Source organism: Protopterus annectens, chromosome 1.part1 (assembly GCF_019279795.1).
Source record: "Protopterus annectens isolate FY-2018-M chromosome 1.part1, PAN1.0, whole genome shotgun sequence".
In the NCBI taxonomy this organism is placed as follows: Eukaryota; Metazoa; Chordata; order Ceratodontiformes; family Protopteridae; genus Protopterus; species Protopterus annectens.
The window spans coordinates 705,137,236-705,157,207 of NC_056726.1; the positions used below are offsets into that span (position 1 = coordinate 705,137,236).

Here is a 19,972-nt window from a genome sequence, read left to right on the forward strand (position 1 = left end):
TAAGTTTTTCAATCTGTGCTGATATCTTCAGCTTATCATTTGCAATAGTGTGTGATAGATCTTAGTCTGTTCTGAATCTGTGTGTTGCTTTTACCATGTCTAACTTTGTAAGTATTTTGTTTGTCTATTCCATCGTCTGTATTCTTCTAACAGTGACATTTCTTGTCTTAACGTCTTTATAATTTTCTTGATTCAGTGCTTCCATGATGGTAGTTTATTTCCTTCCTTGCTTTCTTTCCCTATGTTTTTGTAGTTTGAATTTATCTGTAATTAATTTAGCTGTACATTAATTTATCCTATTTACATCTGTTACACTGCATGAATTTCTAGTAATAGCCTTAATTACTATGTTCATCTATCTTTCAGGTGAACAGACTTCTAAAATTTTGGGTCTTGTTTACTTTCTGTAATCTATTTCTTTCATTGATTTTAAGATGTCTGTCTGTGTTATATCAAACAACTCTTCCCTTAGATAATTTTCTTTTAAACTGACAGCACATTCTTTGCTCTCTGTTTCCTACAAGCATTCTAGAGAAAGTTTCAGAACATCTTCCTATGACATGCCCGCTTCAGCTGCATCCTGCATCATCTGCTGCTCCTTCATAGGAGAACTCAAGGGCCCATCCCTCCACAAGTTTGTTTATGTCAGAGTTGCCACTGTTTCATGCTCCTTCTTTGCTGTGCAACTCCAACTGAATTTTTGTACTGGTTTCCTACTGAAGGCTCTAGAACATTTATCATATGGCAAGTCATCAGATGCCTCCCATTTCACGTTTCTCCTTAGTTTGAGATCTTATTATTCCATCAGGCTATGACATTACCTGTGTTGGATTTTCTACAGTTTGACTTTGCAAGTAATCTACAACTTCAGTTTATATTTTTTTAACTTCCCTATTACTAATCCCGTTTTTGCTTACCCCCTTTGTTTTCTCCTTTTTTTTGTATTGCAAAATGTTTCCATATTTGGGATCATTTGTCTGTTTTTCTCTTCAAATATCTTTGGTGATGCTTTTTTGCATTGATTATTTTTGTTTTCTCCTTTACATAAATATTGCACCATATCAAATCTCTTTTTCTTTCCCCGTGTCATTGTTTTTTTTTTCCGATCTCTCCATCTCTATCTGCTTCTCCTTAATTTGGAGACTTATCTAATTTAGAGACTTATTGTTCCATCGTGCTGTGACATTACCTCTGTTGGATTTTCTACACTAAATCCTTTACTTTGCAGGTAATCCATAACTTGAGTTTCGGTTTAACGTCTTCCTTTCTAATGCTCTGTTCTACATTCCCCCTTTGTTTTCTTATTTATTTTTTTGCATTGTAAAATTTACCTTATCTGGGTACCTCTGCCTGTATTTCTCTTCAAATATCTTTGGAGCTGCTTATTGTATTGATTAGTTTGGTTTTCTCCTTTGCATAAACATTACAAAATATCATATCCCTTTTTCTTTTCCATGTCATGGTTCATTTTTATACCTTTCAAAAATCTCTGCATTTTATTCTTTATATTTTTTGCATTCTCTCTGTGACTTCTTTTTACAGGCTGTCAACACTTTTTAATCTATGTAATGTTTTTCATGGATCTGTTGTATTAACTGATTACAGCCGAGTACTCCTCCAGGCATTTCTGCAGTTACCTCCTACTGCTCCTTTAGGCATCAAATATTACTTGTTTATACTTGCATTAATAATTCCAAAACCATGCTACATACAAGGTATCAGAATATTTTATCTTGAAGTATACATGATGGCAAACACAATTGCATGGATATTTGACCTCTGTCAATGACTATTTATTAGAACTGTAAGGTGATAACTTTCATTTTTAAAGACTCAAGCCACACCCACTAGGAGCTAAAGGTACACACTCAAAAGAGCTGTACTGGAGGGAATTTCCATTTGAAGCTTTCAGCTTTTTTACAAGTATTTCCATTTCCTCTAATGTTTAATCTTTCTGAACATCTTCTATCTGGATATTCTGGGCTTCTTCATAATAATAATACATAATTTTTACCTTATCTTCATCCTGGTGCGAGGTAATGATGCAGTCTGTCGAAACTCAGAGACTTGAGATTGCTAATACTAAAACTGGGGCAGTATGAAGTAAAGTACAGTAAGAAGTATGCCAGATGTTATGATGTGGCATTATATCTTTAAACAATTACTGTTATAGTAAGCTTTCCTATGTATAACTGAACTATATTTTATTCTGCTTCACTTTTGAGCACTGGTTATGCTTTATTAATACTCACTCCATTTGAAGATTGCACTACTTATATGTGCACACACATAGCCTTCACTGATGCTTAGGTTGTGAAGGCTTAGTGGACAAAGTTTATTTATTTTATTCATATTTTTATTTTAAGTTACTTCTTCCATTTTTGCTTACACATCGGCAACAGCCATTGTCACTGATAGCATAATTTCTTTGAATAGCTCCATATAAGAGACCTCAGGATAAGTTGAAGTAGATAAATTTCAGTTGAATGGGAAGTAAAAAAGTTATCTGTTACAAACTGCCTTTCTAGTTAAAGAAGTGCAAAGACACACACACACACACACACACACACACACACACACACACACACACACACACACACACACCTTCTAGGAAATAAAAATGGAAAAATGGAACAATCCAGAAGTGAACACTAGGGCAAAGCAAAATGGAATCTTTTTTTTGATTAAGATAAATACATATCTCAGAAGATGCAAGGAAAACAGTTTATTAACATGCATCAAGTATATTTTGGTCATGTTCCTTTGCTTCCTACATACAGAAATACACCAGCAAAAAGATTTTGTCTTTTGAAGTAATGTAAAAAAATATTTCTGACTCAGAATTCAAATATAATAACAAAAATGATTTATCCTAACAGTCAGTAGATTGGAGTTCTGCAAAATGAAGCAATGTGGCCAAGATCATTTTGTTTCAGAAATTATGGCAGTATATCAGATTCACTGAATTATAGTTCAATATCCCTTCTCAGTAATGACTACAAGTGCTGTGTGAGGGAAGATAATAATTGGTTGGTTGATTGTGAAGAGGAGATGATTTACTGGGAATAGTACATGTTCTGAAAGCAAAGGAATTAGATCAAAATACACCTGTGAGCACTTATGATGCAAATAGGAAGAATCCAGGATCGAGCACAGAGACATTAACATATTCCAAAATATAAGAAATCGTTCTTGTCTTCATTCTAAAATTATATATATATATATATCTGTGGAGAAGCTTATCTGTCAGTTACAGGAAGTTGCCTTAAAAGACTTGGGCCAGTAGAATGAGATGTGAGGATGACCTCTTACTATGACATTTCATTATTGTTTGTAAACTTCTGAGCAAAGCAAGTCACTTCAAGAACTGCCATCCCCATACAGAGTGAGCACAAATATAACATCTAGACGTATAAGGTGATACTGTAACAGAGGATGAGTCTCCATTGAAAGCGATTTGACATCAGCAATAGGACAAGCACTGTTATGTGTGTTATAAAGACAAAAAAAGATTTTTAGATTTTCTGGTTAAAATAACAAAGGGGGTTATTTAGACTGACAAGTTTCCAATTTTTAGATTTGCTGAGAAAGATAACCAGGAGAATAATTCAGGCTAAAGGGTTTCTTTAGTTAAATTATCAGGGTTGTTGTATATGAAAGCTTACTGAGATATGTATTACAACACTTCCATTTGGATGAAGAGCATGCTAGATTTAAATAAAATCATGCCAGTGTTTCTCTGTAACTAAACATGTAGTCATTCCTATGTATTTATTGTATTTATTCTTTTACAGATCAAATTTTTACAGACATTTTAAAAACCTGACCAAGAGTAATATGCAAATATAAGTATATTCAAGTTATCCGAATGGTTGTAAAATTACTTGTACAAGAAATAGGATTAGTATTTGCAGTTTCAGTGCTTTATGTAGTTTCCAGTCTGTTGATAATTTGACATCACATCATTTTTTTTTCTAAGAAGAGGAGAAATATTTGACATGGATTAAAACAAAATGAGAAATGTCAAGAATTTTTCATAAGTATTTGAGGTCATTCTAAAGGATAATGACATTTTTTAATTGCAGTATCATTTTAAAGCAATTAGATGAAATTAATGTAATTTCTTTTCAGTTGTCTGCATTCCTTTTGCTTAGCACGCAAGTGAAGATTTATATAATAGAATGGTATTCTAAACACCAGATAAAATCTCAAGGTGTAATTTTTATATTTTTTTTGTCCTGTACCCCCGGCCTATCTCCACAACAACAAGGATTGTGTTGCATTTTCCCTTATTTTGTAGGTGTGTCATAGTGCAACCATCATTCAGATGGCAATGTGGATTTTTCTTAATATAAACTAACCCCATTCCAGGTGGCAGATTTGCACACCTGCAAAAAGAGTGTTTGCTACTCTTAACCAGTGCATATGAGTCACACAGACACAAACACACACACACACACACACACACACACACACACACACACACACACACACACACACACACACACACACACACAGTGAAGGATATGACAAGGATTCAGCTTAGCATAGCCAAGTGCCTTTCCCTGGCTGATATGCTTCATGCTGTTCATCTAACCTGCAAGTATTGCAGTGCACCAAATCATTTCACCTCAGCGCAAGTGAGACAGTATTTGCTATTTACTCTATCTCTTCCCTACTGGCCAGTACCCATTTCACTAGTCACTCCTAGGTAATCTAGGTCACATCAAAGTTTTATCAGGAAGCACTACAGAACAGGTAGCTGAATGATGGAATAGAATTACTATCATATCTTTGAAAGGCTACTTTGTTCAGGGTATTAAGCAGATTAAAAACTGAAAGATCTAGCTGTATAAATTTTATTAGGCAAGAATGATGTTTATGATTACGAACAGAGAAAGCTGACAATGATGAAGTAGAAATTGAGAAGAAGCTGGTAAAATATATTGAAGACATTAAATATGGGTTACTGAGGATGAATTAAGTAAACCTTGTAGACTGTATAGGAAACACTAAAAATAGATCTAACCGCTATTTTTTTTCAGAAATAGGTTTACCTAGAGAATTGTAAAAAGGGTTCAACACAGCTTCATCGTATGTGATAGCACATCTATTTAATGCTTGAAAATCTTTGTATTACCCCAATAAAAATTGTTATTGCTTAAACTAAGAGTAGTTATGATATGCCATACCATATTATTATTATACTAATGTATAAATTCTTTAGCATAAAACATATTATAGTATCGTGTGTACTTCTTCTGGAAATCAGTTATGTAAATGATAATACTTCAATAAGGAAATAATCTTCTACTGGAAAGTTGGAGGAGCTAGTTTTCTGATAACTGGAAATATAAACATGTTAATTAGTTATATAAACATGTTAATTAGTCATATAAACATGTTAATTAGTCATATCACATTTTCTTTCTCATTCGGCATGTAGAATTAACATGTTTTGTTTTGCATTTTATGTCAATTTATGCAGTATCCTTTTAAGATTGTTACATGGTGTTTACAATATAACACAGCCGCTGTATGCAGTCATAACTTTGATTTGTAGTAAGCATGTGCTGTTTACTCTCTTATTGCCTTCCCTTGCAGACCTGCTGCATCATAATGGCTAAATTAATAAAGTTTATTTTCAAATTGAGTTTTGTAAGAAGTACCACCATCACCACAAATGTAGTCTGAAAAATTTGGTTTCAGTGCTTTAGAACATTTTTACAACAAATAACAACTTTATTAGCAGCAAAATTATATTTCATAAAATGAACACCATAGTAAATGCAATGAAAAAAATCAACATCTCTAATATTTTGACAGCTAGTCATCTACATAGCATAAAAGTGCATCATGGTAATTGGTCTTAATTATCTGAGGTTTCCAAAAAACGTCATAACATTTTTAGCATTTATTGACTGAATGATAACTGCTACTGACTGGAATCACTCCATTTGTATTTCCAGGTTCATCACATAGCAAATCAACATAATTTCTGTTTGCTAGACAGTTATCTAGCTAGCTTGATTGGCAAATTGATATAAGATTAAATTATTTCAAAGGCAATACTTTGTAGTAGTGAATTGTCTTTTTGTCATATTTATGCCTTTCTGACCTTACGTTTCCTTATTTTGTTTTCTAGAAATCTGCCTGCTAACAAGAGGTCGACGTACTGCCAGTGTTCGAGCTGATACTTACTGCCGGTTGTACTCGCTGTCAGTAGATCACTTCAATGAAGTACTTGAAGAGTACCCAATGATGAGGAGAGCATTTGAAACTGTTGCCATTGATAGGCTAGACAGGATAGGTATAACAGTTTTTTGTTTGTTCTTCTTTCACAGGACATGTATGCATTGTCTTGTTCTTGTTTCACAAGATAAGTATAATTTTTTTGTTTGTTTTGTTCCATATGATAGGTATAACTTTTTGTTCCTTTGTATTTTTCAAAAGCATATTGATTGGAGGAGTGACTACATGTTATGTTTATAAAGACAATGTAGAGACATGTTGTTCAGGTACCATACACAGTCAAAGCCTTGAGGTTTATTATTTGTTCAAAGTGTATATGGTCATAGCACTGATGTCAAGTGGCTTATGGAATGAAGGCAAAAAATATCATTCTCCTGAAATTGCTGTAGATACCATATCATCACACTATCCTAAATTAACGGTATGTAAATCAGCATTAGTAAACGTCTGCAATGTGATAATTTAATTATTTTGATAACATAACTGTTTAGTATGTGAGAAATCCTTTACATATATAAGAAAACTGCTTGTTAACTTACAATATCTAGAAAAAAGGAGATAATAGCCTATGCAGCAATGCCTGTAGAGGTATGCAACCTGAGACCATTAAATAGTGGTCTGCCATTGCCATCACACCCTCTCTCTCCCTGTCTCTGTCTCTCTCTCTCTCTGTCTCTCTCTCTCTCTCTCTCTCTCTCTCTCTCTCTCTCTCTCTGTCTCTCTCTCTCTCTCTCTGTCTCTCTCTCTCAATCTCTCTCTCTCTCTCACTCTGTCTCTCTCTTTCTCTCTCTCTCTTTCTTTCTCTCTCTCTCTCTGTCTCTCCCTCTGCCTTTTCACATCACTGATAGCGTCAAGTTTAATGTTTGCTTTACTTTTTTATTGTCTACTGAGCTGAGCTATGCCATCATTTGAGTAAAAGCTTCATCTGCATGTTTGTAAGTATTTTTAATCTCAGATTCCAAAAACATCACACCCCTTCATCAGATGAAACCAGGAAAAGTTTGCAAGATCTGGGTATCATAGCGATCATCCAGTGGCACTAGAATTTTTTTTTATTCATATGTTCCTAAAAACCTCTTTCTGTGGGTTAACAGGCATAACTATGCACTGAGGCATGCAGGGTTAACCATTTTCATACATATGCACACACACACACACACACACACACACACACACACACACACACACACACACACACACACACACACACACACACACACACACACACACACACACACACACACACACACACACACACACACACACACACACACACACACACACACACACAATAAAGCAAAACACACTGCTACCACATAAAAAGGCAAACTGAAACTCATGTCCTGTTGCTGCAGTGCCTCGCCTCTGCCCAGCTGTAATGATGTAGTAGGCCAAACTGCCCACCATGATCGGACATCCAACATTAGATTTTAACTACCATGCCCCACAGATGCACTTCTGGTATCCTGCCATTAATGAAGCTGGATTACTTCAGTTTGCATTCAGCTTCCATACTAGTGGCCAGGAATATCGTGAGCAAGGATGCAAGTTGTTCAGCATAACTGTATGAGTTGTACCTCACAGAGTGGTGTCACAAACAAAAAATCATTTTTTTTTTTTTTTTGCATTTCAACACTGTTGAGCAAACACAGAGTTAGTATGCAAGCATAAGAAGTTGTGGGAGGGTGAAGGTCTACACCTGTGGGGGTGAAAAGGGGCATAGCACCCTGAAAAAATATTAATTAAATAATTAAATCGTTAGTTAATTCATTCATTCATTTGTTTAGTGAGATGTTTTGATTTGTTATCCATGGTAGAGCTCTGATCAATACATCAGTCTAATGATTGTGTAATAGAAAACAAATGCAATGATATAGCAATGTGGGCAACATGTTGTTTAGGCAGATAAAAGACAACTATTGTATTCTGTGCAGGAAAAAGAAACTTACAAAGTTTGGAACTAAAGGAAACAATGCTAAAAATGTTGAGTAAGTTACAGTATGAAAGTGGTCAGGCTGTGTGGCCACATTTTGTAATATGTGCAAAATTTTATACACATAAATTGCTTCTGTTTACATATACATACAAGTGAGGGAGTTAGAAAAAGTTGAGTAGAAGTGGAAAGGGAGTCAAAATAAACTTGGAGTTTGATGGAGATGAGCACATACTCAACAATCATATTTCTTAAAGAGGTAGTGCAGGAGAGAGAAAGATTAGGAACTGAAATGTGCAATTAAGTTGATCCATTTATAGAAAGCAGTTGCACTTTGTTTCTTTGAAAATGATTTTTTGAGTTATGTATGTAATGGTTTAGATTAGCTTCCATAAAGAAAACTGGTAGGGATTCCAGGCTGGAAGGAGTAGTACAGAAAAGCTGTGATTTTGCAAAGAAGTATGTTACTTGGGGTAAATAATGCAGGACCTGAGCTGAGAATGATCTGATTCTGTAAGTGGATGTACACGGAGTAAGTCAGCCAACTAGGTAAAGAAATAGGTTTCTTAAAAGAGAGTTGTGGGTTAGGAAGTATAAAAGTAGCTTATATCTTTGTTGCATGTGAAGCTGTTTTGCTTTAATTTGCCTAGAGCATTGCTGTTTTCTTTTAGAAGTTAGGGTAATAAATCTGCAGCTGTTTGATAAGTTGTTTTCGGAGGAAATGTTTTCTTTAGAGGCTGCTGCTGTGATGAGGAAGAGTTTCAAGCTGGGCATACAGGACCTCATTCCCTATTGCCCTACCTTCAGGAGAAAACTAACATGTTTTTAGGCTAACAGATTCTTATTTATTTATTCACTGATGGATTAGCATCTTTGTTTTAACAGGTTATTGATCTAATATAGGATTCCCCCTTTTATTAGGGTTTTCTTTGCAGGGGAGTCAGAAAGGCTGTGGGAGGACTGTATGTTAGTTCCAGACTGGTGGTTTAAAATACACCCCAGATGAATAGAAACAAGGGTGAACCATGGTATGTGTCATTTATGATCCTCACCATCTCAGGTTATAATAGATACATTTACATGGTTGGTTTAAAGTTAAGTTTTTAAATTTACAGATCACTCTGAAGATTATTGCCCTCTCTACTATATAAAACTAAGACATAATAAAAGGTAGTAATGAGGATTAAAGCAAGTATTGATAAACATTAGAATAAAAAAAATGTGAAATATATTTGGAGTTAAAAGGCTACAAGTTTAAGCATTTGCACATGAAAAGGATTTTTGCTACCTTGTAACTGGAACATGAATAGGGCTGTAATTATTTTATTCTGGAACCTAAATATAGGGAAAAGAATGGTTCTGAAAGACCTGTAATTGTATATTTTATACCACAAAAAAAATGTTATCATTTTCAGCTACAGTTTCTGCTGCATTTGCTTGAGATTAAGACATGTTAATTAATGTTCTTTCTGCTATATTTGTTTGTCACATCTTAGTTGTAAATGCATGTTTTAAATGGATTGAACAGCTTAAAAGTGGATAGGGCAAACAGCCATGCATTCAGGTAAAATAATATAAGACATAAAAAAATATTATACTTGACCCAAGCTGAAGACCGATTTTAGGGAACAGAATTTTGAACTAAAGAGGACCTTTCTTTGGGTACATGGATCTGATGAAGCAATCTTTGTGAAATCATTACCCAAATGTTTTTAATTACAAATATTTTTTTTTTCTTTTTTTTTATTCTAATTTATTTCTCTTCTAGTTTTATAACCATAGTTATTATCTTGTATTATCTTACTTTTATATAGTGGAGTGAATAGTAATCCTTGTTTTGATCTGCAGATTTAAAATCTTAAGCTTTAAACATGTAAATGTGTTTGTTATAATTTGTGAAGGTGACAATAAGAAATGACCCAAACCATTGGTTCAACCTCATCTCTATTCATATAAGATGTATTTGACAACATCAAGAAATCTTTGTGTAAACAACCCGTACAGTCTTTCTCAGCCCCCACTAAAGAAAACCTATATAATAAAGAGAAATCCTATGTAGATTGTTAGAACAAGGATACTGATCCATTAAAGATTAAATAAATAAGAATTTGTTAAAATAAATACGTGTTATTCCTCTTGAAGAGATGCTTGCTGAAATTCTCTCAGAAGAGATCACTTCTTTATACTATTTAGTTTTTAAGAAGTCTGTCTGGCCAGGCACTTCAAACATTCTGAGGTGCAATATGGATGACAGAGACTGTTCTACCAGAAGTAGAGTCTCATTCACAACAAAATATGGTATTGCAAGCATTAATATATGTGTTATCTTTATATTGTTTAAACTTGTATGAGAAAGCATCTATGTATACAGTGTGAATAGGTTTGTTATATGACCTTTATGTTTCTATATTGACTACAATGTATAACTTTCTCTTATGGTTATGTTGTAAATATGAAAAGTTTTGTGTCTTTTATAAATGCAAAATGAAAATAAAATTTATTGAAAAAAAAAGAAGTAGAGTCTCAGAACCTTCATCAACTTCAGGATAAAGAAGATAGGAGATCAATATAGTTCTTGCTCAGAATAATAGTGCTGGTTTTAGATTTGAGAATAATAATATGGTGCTTGAAGTTTAAATTTTGATCAAACTACACACCTGGGTTGCAAAAGTGTATAACAGTTTCAAGCATTTCAGATCTTACTGCAGACAGAATAGATGAGGGGGAACATAGGATAATATTTGCTGAAACCCAAACAGCAAAGCCTTTTTGCTGTTAAACATAAGTCTTTTGTGTAGTAGCCATTAAGTGAGGTTTAAGAGGTCTTGTTCTTATCTTTCTTTTTTCTTTATGTATCGATTTATTCATTCATTTATTTGTTTATTTATTTAATGGCTGAATAGAACTGGGGTGATATGTTAAATTGTCATGTCATCTCTTCATAAGATGATTGGTAATTGAAGTAAAACAGTGGGGTATTTGTAGATAAAAAGGGAGAGCAGAATTAGGGAGAAAACACTCTTGGGGGTCAAATTTATTTACAGGAGATGTAAATGAAAAGTAAGATGCAAATTGTACTTCAGAGTTTCTGCAGGAGAAAAAGTCTTTATACCATTTAAGATTAATACATTGCAAATCAGCTTCCTTAAAGTATCCTGCATTGGTTGAGGGCAGATATAGGCTTTCTTGTTTGCTACTTTGATTTGGTCTCAAAGTTTAATTAAGTCCTGAGTTAATTTTGCTTTATTTCAGCTTGTTCATGCTCACCTCCTTTCTTAGTATCGCACATATGAGATCAGTGAACATATGGAGCAAGCAGATGTTCCAGTGCATTTTAAAACTCAGCTACTTCAGATTATTAATACAGATTTCACTGCATGATTGACTGGAAAAGCTTATTGACATATTACACAAGTGCTAAATGACGCCTCCGTTATTTCAAAATAAAATTCACAGATTAAAAAGGCTATCAATACCTACATGGCGAAAACAATGTCTTTAGAAATCATGATAAACATATAGGCTCTTGTCTAAAGGATTTTTTGGTGGAAGTACAAGGCCTGCAATCTTGGCTTGTGGCCTTAGAGATCAAGGAAGACACAATCATTTAAGATTTATAAGCCTAAAGGAGGGAACTGAAAAAGGTAACATACAATTTCTAGAGAAATATTTAATGTCAGCACTCAATTTATCACCTAATATACCTATTATTATAGAAAGGATGCATCACTCTCCCAGGGCACCCTCAAGTCGATAGCCAACTCAGACAAATAATTTTCAAACTCCTCATTGAAGTGGAAATATGTAATTTGTTAAAGGAGGCCATAGAGGGGCAACCTTTTTATCTTGTGTGGCCAAAAAGTTTGACTTTTTCCAAGATTTCTCATCATAAACTTTGGATGAAAAGAGATCCTATTCTGTGTGACAGCTCTGTTTTACAAATGATATTCTAGCTATATAACGCTACCAGCTACATTAACTATCAAAAGTCAGGACAAGTCATAGTTCTGTCAAACAGATGAAGACTCTTCAAATTTTTTACAATCTCACTTAATGACTTCAGAGACAACTAATAAAAGGCAATCCCAACAGATGGACACCAGTGAATCAAGGAAATGTCTTCCAGAGAAATCTAAAAAAGTTACTGCTCCAGGAAAGTATGCAGTGTTGCCCTTCTCCAGCCCAGAGACATTATCTAGAATAAAGGACAGTTCAAAATAAGATATCAACAGCACAGTAAAACAATGTAAGCAATCAGTGAAGTAAACTTTCCCAAAATTAAAGAAGTCCCCTGCAAGTGTTGCCTCTACCCAGACACTTTCAGCAGTGACAACCAGGAACCAAGAGACAGGTGGCATTTCTGATGCTATTAATAAACTTGCTATCCAGCCTATAACTAAAGGGTTTGCCTTTCTTCTTTGTTCCAAATCTAGTTTGAATAAAGGGGCAAGCATTAAAAAGTCATTCTCAGGCCAAATGTCATTCTCAAGCCATGGAAGAGTAAGTAGCAAAACCAAAGGTTCTACTTGAGACCATGCATTGGAACTTTTAGTATTTTTTTTTTGTTCTGTTGCATTCTTGGTGAACAACACAAACGATAGTTCCAGGATGCACAAATGTCACCAATAACCAAATCCAGTGCACCCAATGGCCTTTTGAAAAACCTCCACTTTATTTAAAAACAAGAACAGTCAAATAATAAAATAGTTCTGGTCTATGCATTGGTCCAAGAAGAATTTTTGTAGGAAGTTATCAATGCACTGGTATGCAATATGTATCTGGTTAATGGGAACCTGAAGATAATTGTCCTGGTTAAACAGCAAATCTTGAATAATATTAATATAGTCAGTGGAGTTGAAAATAACAATACCCCCTCCCTTGTTAGGGGTCATAATCCGAACTGACCTATCCCCTCTAATTTGATTTAACAAAGACCTCTGTTTTGGGTTAAGGTTACTAAAAAATCCTTAATGTCCTACCCAAAGCTGATATAAATCTTCCTTAACTGCTTTCTCAAAGGTAGACATGAGGGGATGTAAAGGTGGATTAAAAGAACTAGTTTTTTTAAGCCCACCCTTACAATAATTTAATCCTTCCTTCATGGAAAACATAATCTGAAAATTTAATTTTCTACTATAAAAATGAATATCCAAATGACCATCAGCAATATCAGGAATTTTGGCAGGTACAAATGTAAAACCCTTTAAAAATGAGAAAAATATTCTTTAGTTATGGATCAATCAGTATAGTTGTAAATATTAAATCCTTTAAAAGTGTAAACAATATTTTCTCCCTCACCACTAGAAAGTGGGGTCAGTATTTGTTCCTGCCCCTCCTCCTGTATGAATAAGTCCTGGGGTACTGTCCCATATGGTTGTATCCATAATTCCTGTTTGCTATTCTTTCCAAGCGACATGGGGGGGGATCCTCATTAACCATCACTACTTGTACATCCCCAAATTCACATTCATCATTAACAAGTGCGACATCGTTAAAAAATTGTTCTTCTTGTTCTGCAAAATCAATAGTATCCTTCTTTAACAATATTTTATTTGTAGGATAAACCTCTTTGGCATGGAATTGTTTTATATCCCTAGTCAATTTCCTACTTTTTTATGGTATAAAATATTACATTTCTTCTCTACCCTTTCTAAGACCTTTTGATACAACGATTCATATTGACCAAAAAGCAAGTCATCAGTAATCTGTGTATTTAATAAAGCTAATTCCTTCTGTAGGTCAACTTACATTTTCTTATGATAAACCAACACTTTTTGTAACAATTCAATACCCCATCTATTAAACATGTTAGTAAAATCTTCAACAATGCAACTATCATAATATATATACCAAAGGGAAACTTAAACACATGCAATCCCTGTGGTACCATCTTAACTCTGATACATTCCCTAAAGTACTTAGAGTCGATTCTCAGCTAAAGCGTCTTCTGTGTGGAGACATGCGTGAATGGGCGTACCTTCATTGAAGGTTGTGCGTCAGGGCTGGCAACTCGGTATGTAAAAATCTACTGCCAATCATTAGCGGACCAGAGTTCCGCTATGGCGACCCCTAACCAGGAAAAGCCGAAAGGTACAACAACTTAGAGTCAAGCTATGAAGTTTTATATTTGTATAACTTTTTTTCAAAAGTATAAATCATTTCCTTTAAAGATTTATAATGCATATTGTCCCCATTTGTTGTTTTACTCCAAACTTCTGAAATTTCCCCAGAAAAGGTGGTGTAATAAGACTGCACTAGTTAAAGATGGTGATAATTCTAACTTCAAATCTGACTGCCTTATTAATAAAAATTACACCTTTTCTAGAGAATCATAACCAGAGGCTAAACAATTCCCCTTTCTTTTTTTTTCTCCCCAATTCTAAAAGCATTCTTGACATCCAGTCCCTGCAAAGGAAGGATGTAGCACAAGAAAAAAAAAGCATCTAGACAAATGAACTATCCAAGAGGATCCACCAGACCAACAAGGATCCAGAGACTACACAAGATTTATTTGGTGCCAAAGAATAACAATGATCTCAGGCCCATCTTGTAACTCAATCACCTAAACCAGTATGTGAAGCAGACACAGTTCCAGATCCAATCACTGTTAAAGAAGGAAGGAAGACTGAATTTCTTGATAGACCTTCAGGACGAATAATATCACATGGAGACAGACAGGTACTCCACAAGGTCCCTCCATTTTTGGCTGGGGGCCAGTCATTTCTAGTTCAGACTCCAGCCATTTGGTCTCACCACAGCCACCTGGTGTTGACCAAGTGCATGCCAGTGGTCCCTGCTTACCTCAGATTTCATGGGTTCCATATGTTCCATATCTGGATGACTGACTCATAACTGGTCCCATCTTCCACTTCCAGCTTTGCTCCCATCTGGGATCACTATCAACATAGCCAAGTTAAAATCACAGCCCATTAAAGCAATACTACTCTGCAGATAGCTAGACTTCCAGAATCAGGGATTTTTATACTTCAGCAACAGGCACTGACAATTCTCTCCCATCACAATCCCCCAACTAGGTGCATATTACAGCTGCTGTGGTTAATGGCAGCTTCTATCACTCTTGACGCTCAGGCCAGATTATACATGAGAGTTTTACAGCAGACCTTGGTGGTTCACTGGTCGAAATGATATCAGCTGATGCACTTTCCCCTTCACCTTATCAACATTTGCAGAAGTCATGTTCAGTAGTGGTTCGATTCTGCCCCCAACTTTAACAAGATCACCCATTTGTTCAAACATATCTGCCATTCACAGTGACCATGGGGAGGGTATCATTTCATGGAAAAGAAGATACAAAGCACGTGGTCCTTCACAGAGGCCAGTCTACAAATCAGATCCTACAAATGAGGCCTATCGTCCTAGCATTGCAGGCTTTTCAGGACTCCGGCACCTGGGGTTCAATTTACATCCAAACAAACAATATGTCAGTGGTTTGCTACATCAACAAGCAAGGAGGAGCACATGCTTTCCCATCATGTCAAGAAGCAATGTAGGTTTGGCAGTGGGCAGTATCTTCCCACAGCTTTCTGATAGTGATGCACATTCCAGGAATGTCCAATGCGATGAGAGACAAACTGAAAAGGTTATTATTCTTCCTCACAAGTGGTCCTTCAATCAGTAGAAGATCAAAATTTCAGTCACTGGGGCCATTCTTGCTATGATCTGTTTACCACCCCCTCCAACACCAAGTGCAACAGATACTTTACCCTGATACACCAGGAGAGGAAGTTCCCAAGGCATGCTGTTGTCCACAATTGGACCGCAGGTCGTCTTCTGAATGCATATCTGCCTACTCTCTTATATCAAAGTTTCCACAGAAAGCAACAGGGAGCAAGGTGAAAGTGATCCTTATCGCCCCCTTTTGGCATTATCAGGTTTGGGTCTGCTATCTTTGCCTCAACTGACATGCCCAACATGGGAGCATGGGAGCTTCGCATCTTTCTAGATAATGTCTCTCACCAGTATATAAGGTCTCATCTGGACCTACCAGCAAGTTGACCACATGTTTTTTTTTTTTCAGTTTCAATGAGGTCTAGACAGTCCAAGCTTTTATCACAATTTGTGCATATCCTAACAGCTTCAAAGAAACTTTTCACAAGAAATGTATATAGAAGTAAATGGAATAGAATTTCTATTTGGGCAACTTGCAGGGGTATAGATACCTTTTATTCTCCTCTCCCTGCCATTTCAGAGTTACTGGCATTTTTTTCATGATGGGAATAATTATTCCTCCATTAAAGTTCAAAGGACTGCCATTTCAAATGTCCTCATAGGGAAAATAGATGTCCATGATTTACTTGGAATTATCTAAAGCCCTCTTAAGGGACACCTTTCTCCTTTGTCCTCCCTTAAGAGATTCATCTATTTTGGAACATTGCCATTCTCCTCCAGTCATAGGTAAGACCACCTTGTGAACCTGCGGCTACTGTTGAATTGAAATACCTGCCTTGAAAGATGTTCTTTCTGGTAGAGGTTGTCTCTGCTTGAAGAATATTAGAACTTTAAGCTCTTTCCTGCAAACCTCCATATTTAGTATTCGACAAAGACAGTGTCTCACTTTGAAGTAACCCGTATTTTTTTCACAAAGTGGCTTCAGAATTTACACTGAATTAGGCCATTAATCTCCATATTTTCTTCCCACATCTTTCCAATAAAAGAGAATATATGTTTCACCTACAGACATGCATTAACAACTCAGATTTTGCTTGCAAGGACTGATCATCTTTTTGTGTCCTTTCCTTCAGTCAAACTGGGAAATGGGGTATTGAAACTGACTTTGTTGAGATGGCTATTAGATTGCATTTCTCAAGTATATAAGGAGAAAGGTTTGACATTGCCTGGCATCCCAAGGCTTATTCTAGTAAAGCAATTGCTACTTCTAAAACATATTTTTCAAGGTACTTATTGGTGGCATCTGTGCAGCTATTTGGTCAGTGTCAATAGTTTCATATGTCATTGTAGCTGAACCTGCAGTCTAGGTCTAGTGTGTCCATTGGTTCAGTCATTCTCTGGAATATCCCTCCATGAGAGCACTCAAGGTTTTTAGTAGCTTTGGATTCTTGTAGATCAGAGTGTGTGTTGTACCTTTAAGAGCCATTCCAGTCCTTGGGCAAGTGCACATAAGTAGTGAGCATGTGCTAGCAAGAGTGCCATTTTGGGTGAGTAGCCGGAATGAATGGATGCATGTGTGTAGCAGTCAGTCAGTCAGTTTGTTTAAGTTTTATTTTCTAGTCATCCATCCTGAAGTGTTTGTGTGTAATAAACTACTTAAAAGAACACCCAAGCCTCATTGTCTTATTTGAATACACAAGAAGAGTGACATGGTGTCAGAATGAGATCCAAAGTAAAACTTCTTCAAGAACATGAGGCACGCAACTACAATTGGAGGAATGTACAGAAGTGAATCATCCTATGCGCAAACAACTCAAAAACAGGTCAGAAAGGCAAATCCAGGTACTAAAACTGATTTAAATGATTTTTTTCTTAATGAACAAAACATTCAAAACATTCAAAATTACTTTCTTATTAAACAAAATGTTGTAAACTATGATATATTGATAAAAGTACTTCAAATGCTTATGAAAATAATTTAAATAACATCTGAATCACACAATGTATAAAAAAAGGAAAACTACCATATTTTTTCACTATATGCTTCTTTTTCTTATTAACTAAAGCTATTTGAAATATCCGAAGTGTGCAACGTGTTGGTAAGTGTGTGTAGTATTACACTACAGTTATTTGCAGAATACAGTCCTTTCAAAGAGACTCTTGTGCAGTTGAATATTTTTCGAATACCTGGTGTGTGCATTTGAATATAATTATAAAAGCATTTTGTTGGCATGGCAGAGATATTTCATAAACCTGCTCCACTTGTACTTGATAATAATGTAGCTGAAAACTGGAGAGTGTTTCAGCAAAAGTACGATATTCTCATACAGGCTGCTTTTCCTGATAAAGATGCACATACAAAGGCATTTATTTTGCTTAATCTAGCTGGTTCAGAAGCCACTAAAAGGCAAAGTTCATCTGTGTATGCCCCAGCTGTGTATGCAGGGGAGGGGGGAGACCACCATATTGTGGTACCGGCTGAAAAGGGGAAGACCCTGAGTCCTTAAAAAGTAAATTTAAAGAAATGTGTAACCCGCAAATGAATATTACAATGGAAAGGCACATATTTTACACAAGAGATGAAAAGCCTGTTGAAATTTTTGCAGCATATATAACTGACTTGAGAAACAAGGGAAAATGTGCAGATTTGGTGATTTAAGAGAAGAGCTGATTAAAACACAGGCTTGTGTGTGGTATTAAAGATGATGCAGTGAGAAGAATTTTGCTTCGACAGTGATTTAACTTTGAATAAGGCAATAAATATTTATCAGATATATGAGCTCACAGAAAAGCACAGAAATATGCTTACAAATGAGAAAACCATGCTTGCAGTGCCGTCCAGTGCTAATGTTAATAGCGTGCATAAAACTAAGATGAAACAGAAGTATAAATCAAAAGGGTTCAAGACTGCTTCCAACTCTAACACCAACTATAAACCAATGAAGTTAGCTGCAATACCAAACTTTATTGTAAATTGTCATAATTGTGGGGGAGATCACAAGCTGAAACAAGATAAGTGCTTATATTTTTGTCAAAGTGCCACACGTAAAAAGTGAAATCACTTCAAGAAGTTCTGAAAATCAACAGAGACACATTCTTTTATTAAAAAAGAGCATTCAAAGTGGCAAGTTGATCAATTAGAAAGCTGCAACCCTACTTTTAATGCTGATAGTGTTCCTGTGGTTGATGCAACAGTCAATGCAGTAGATTTGTTGGCAAAAAATGAAGTATTTTGTACTGTTCTGATTAATGGGGGAACTGTAGAGCTCAAAGTTGATACTGGTCAAAGTGCAATGTTATGTCAGCAGAAATGTTTGTCAAAGTAAAAGTTAGTGAGAAGCTTAATCTGGCAACGTGTGCGAAGCTTGTTGCTTATGGTGGTGAAGAAACTCAGACCGATGTCTCAGTAGTGCTTTCATGTTATTCTGCTGGGAATAACCATGACTTGGATTCTTACATAGTCAAGAGACTCATACAGTTATTGTTACACCTCAAAGACAGTTTGAAAATGGAGCTACTTTCATTTAATGCAGAAGTCCACCATGTATGCATGTGTAACAACAAAAAATTTCACACAAACTATTTTTTCTGACTATGCTGATCTTTTTGAAGACAAGTTAGGCAAACTCCCAGTTGTGTACTCCATGAGGTTAGAACATGAGGTAAGCCCAGTTATCAGACTAGCACAGAAAGTTCCAGTAGCCATGCAAGGCAGGGTCAATGCCAAGCTTGACAGAATGGTGCATCTAGTCCAGTAGAAGAATCAACTGAATGGATATCCTCCATGGTGGTAGCTCATAAGAAAAGCTCAGATGATATTAAAATATGTATTGATCCAAGAGATTTGAACAAAGCAGTAAAATGATCTCATTATCCAATGCATACAGCAGAGGAAGTTGCTGCTCTTGTGCCAACTGCAATTTTTTTTCTATCTTAGATGCAAAAAGTTCAATTTGGCAAATTTTACTTGACCGAAAGTCTTCATTTCTAACCACTTTCAGTACACCATTTATAGACACCATTTAGAAGGTACAGACTTTTGAGATGCCATTTCAGATAAATTCTGCCAGTGAAGTATTTCAATGTGTGATGGAGCAAAATTTTTCTGGCTATCCATGTGCTATTAAAATAGATGATATTCTTGTGGGAGACAATGGT

General features: G+C 35.6%; 1 protein-coding gene across 2 annotated transcripts in view; it reads left to right on the forward strand.

Annotated features, from left to right (window-relative positions):
- HCN1 (hyperpolarization activated cyclic nucleotide gated potassium channel 1) overlaps positions 1-19,972 on the forward strand; it is a 1,641,266-nt gene that overhangs the window by 1,594,654 nt on the left and 26,640 nt on the right. For both annotated transcript variants that reach the window (XM_044077699.1, XR_006365568.1), the window contains exon 7: positions 6,146-6,310. In XM_044077699.1, the coding sequence (XP_043933634.1) occupies positions 6,146-6,310 (165 nt within the window). The remainder of the gene's footprint in view (positions 1-6,145; positions 6,311-19,972) is intronic.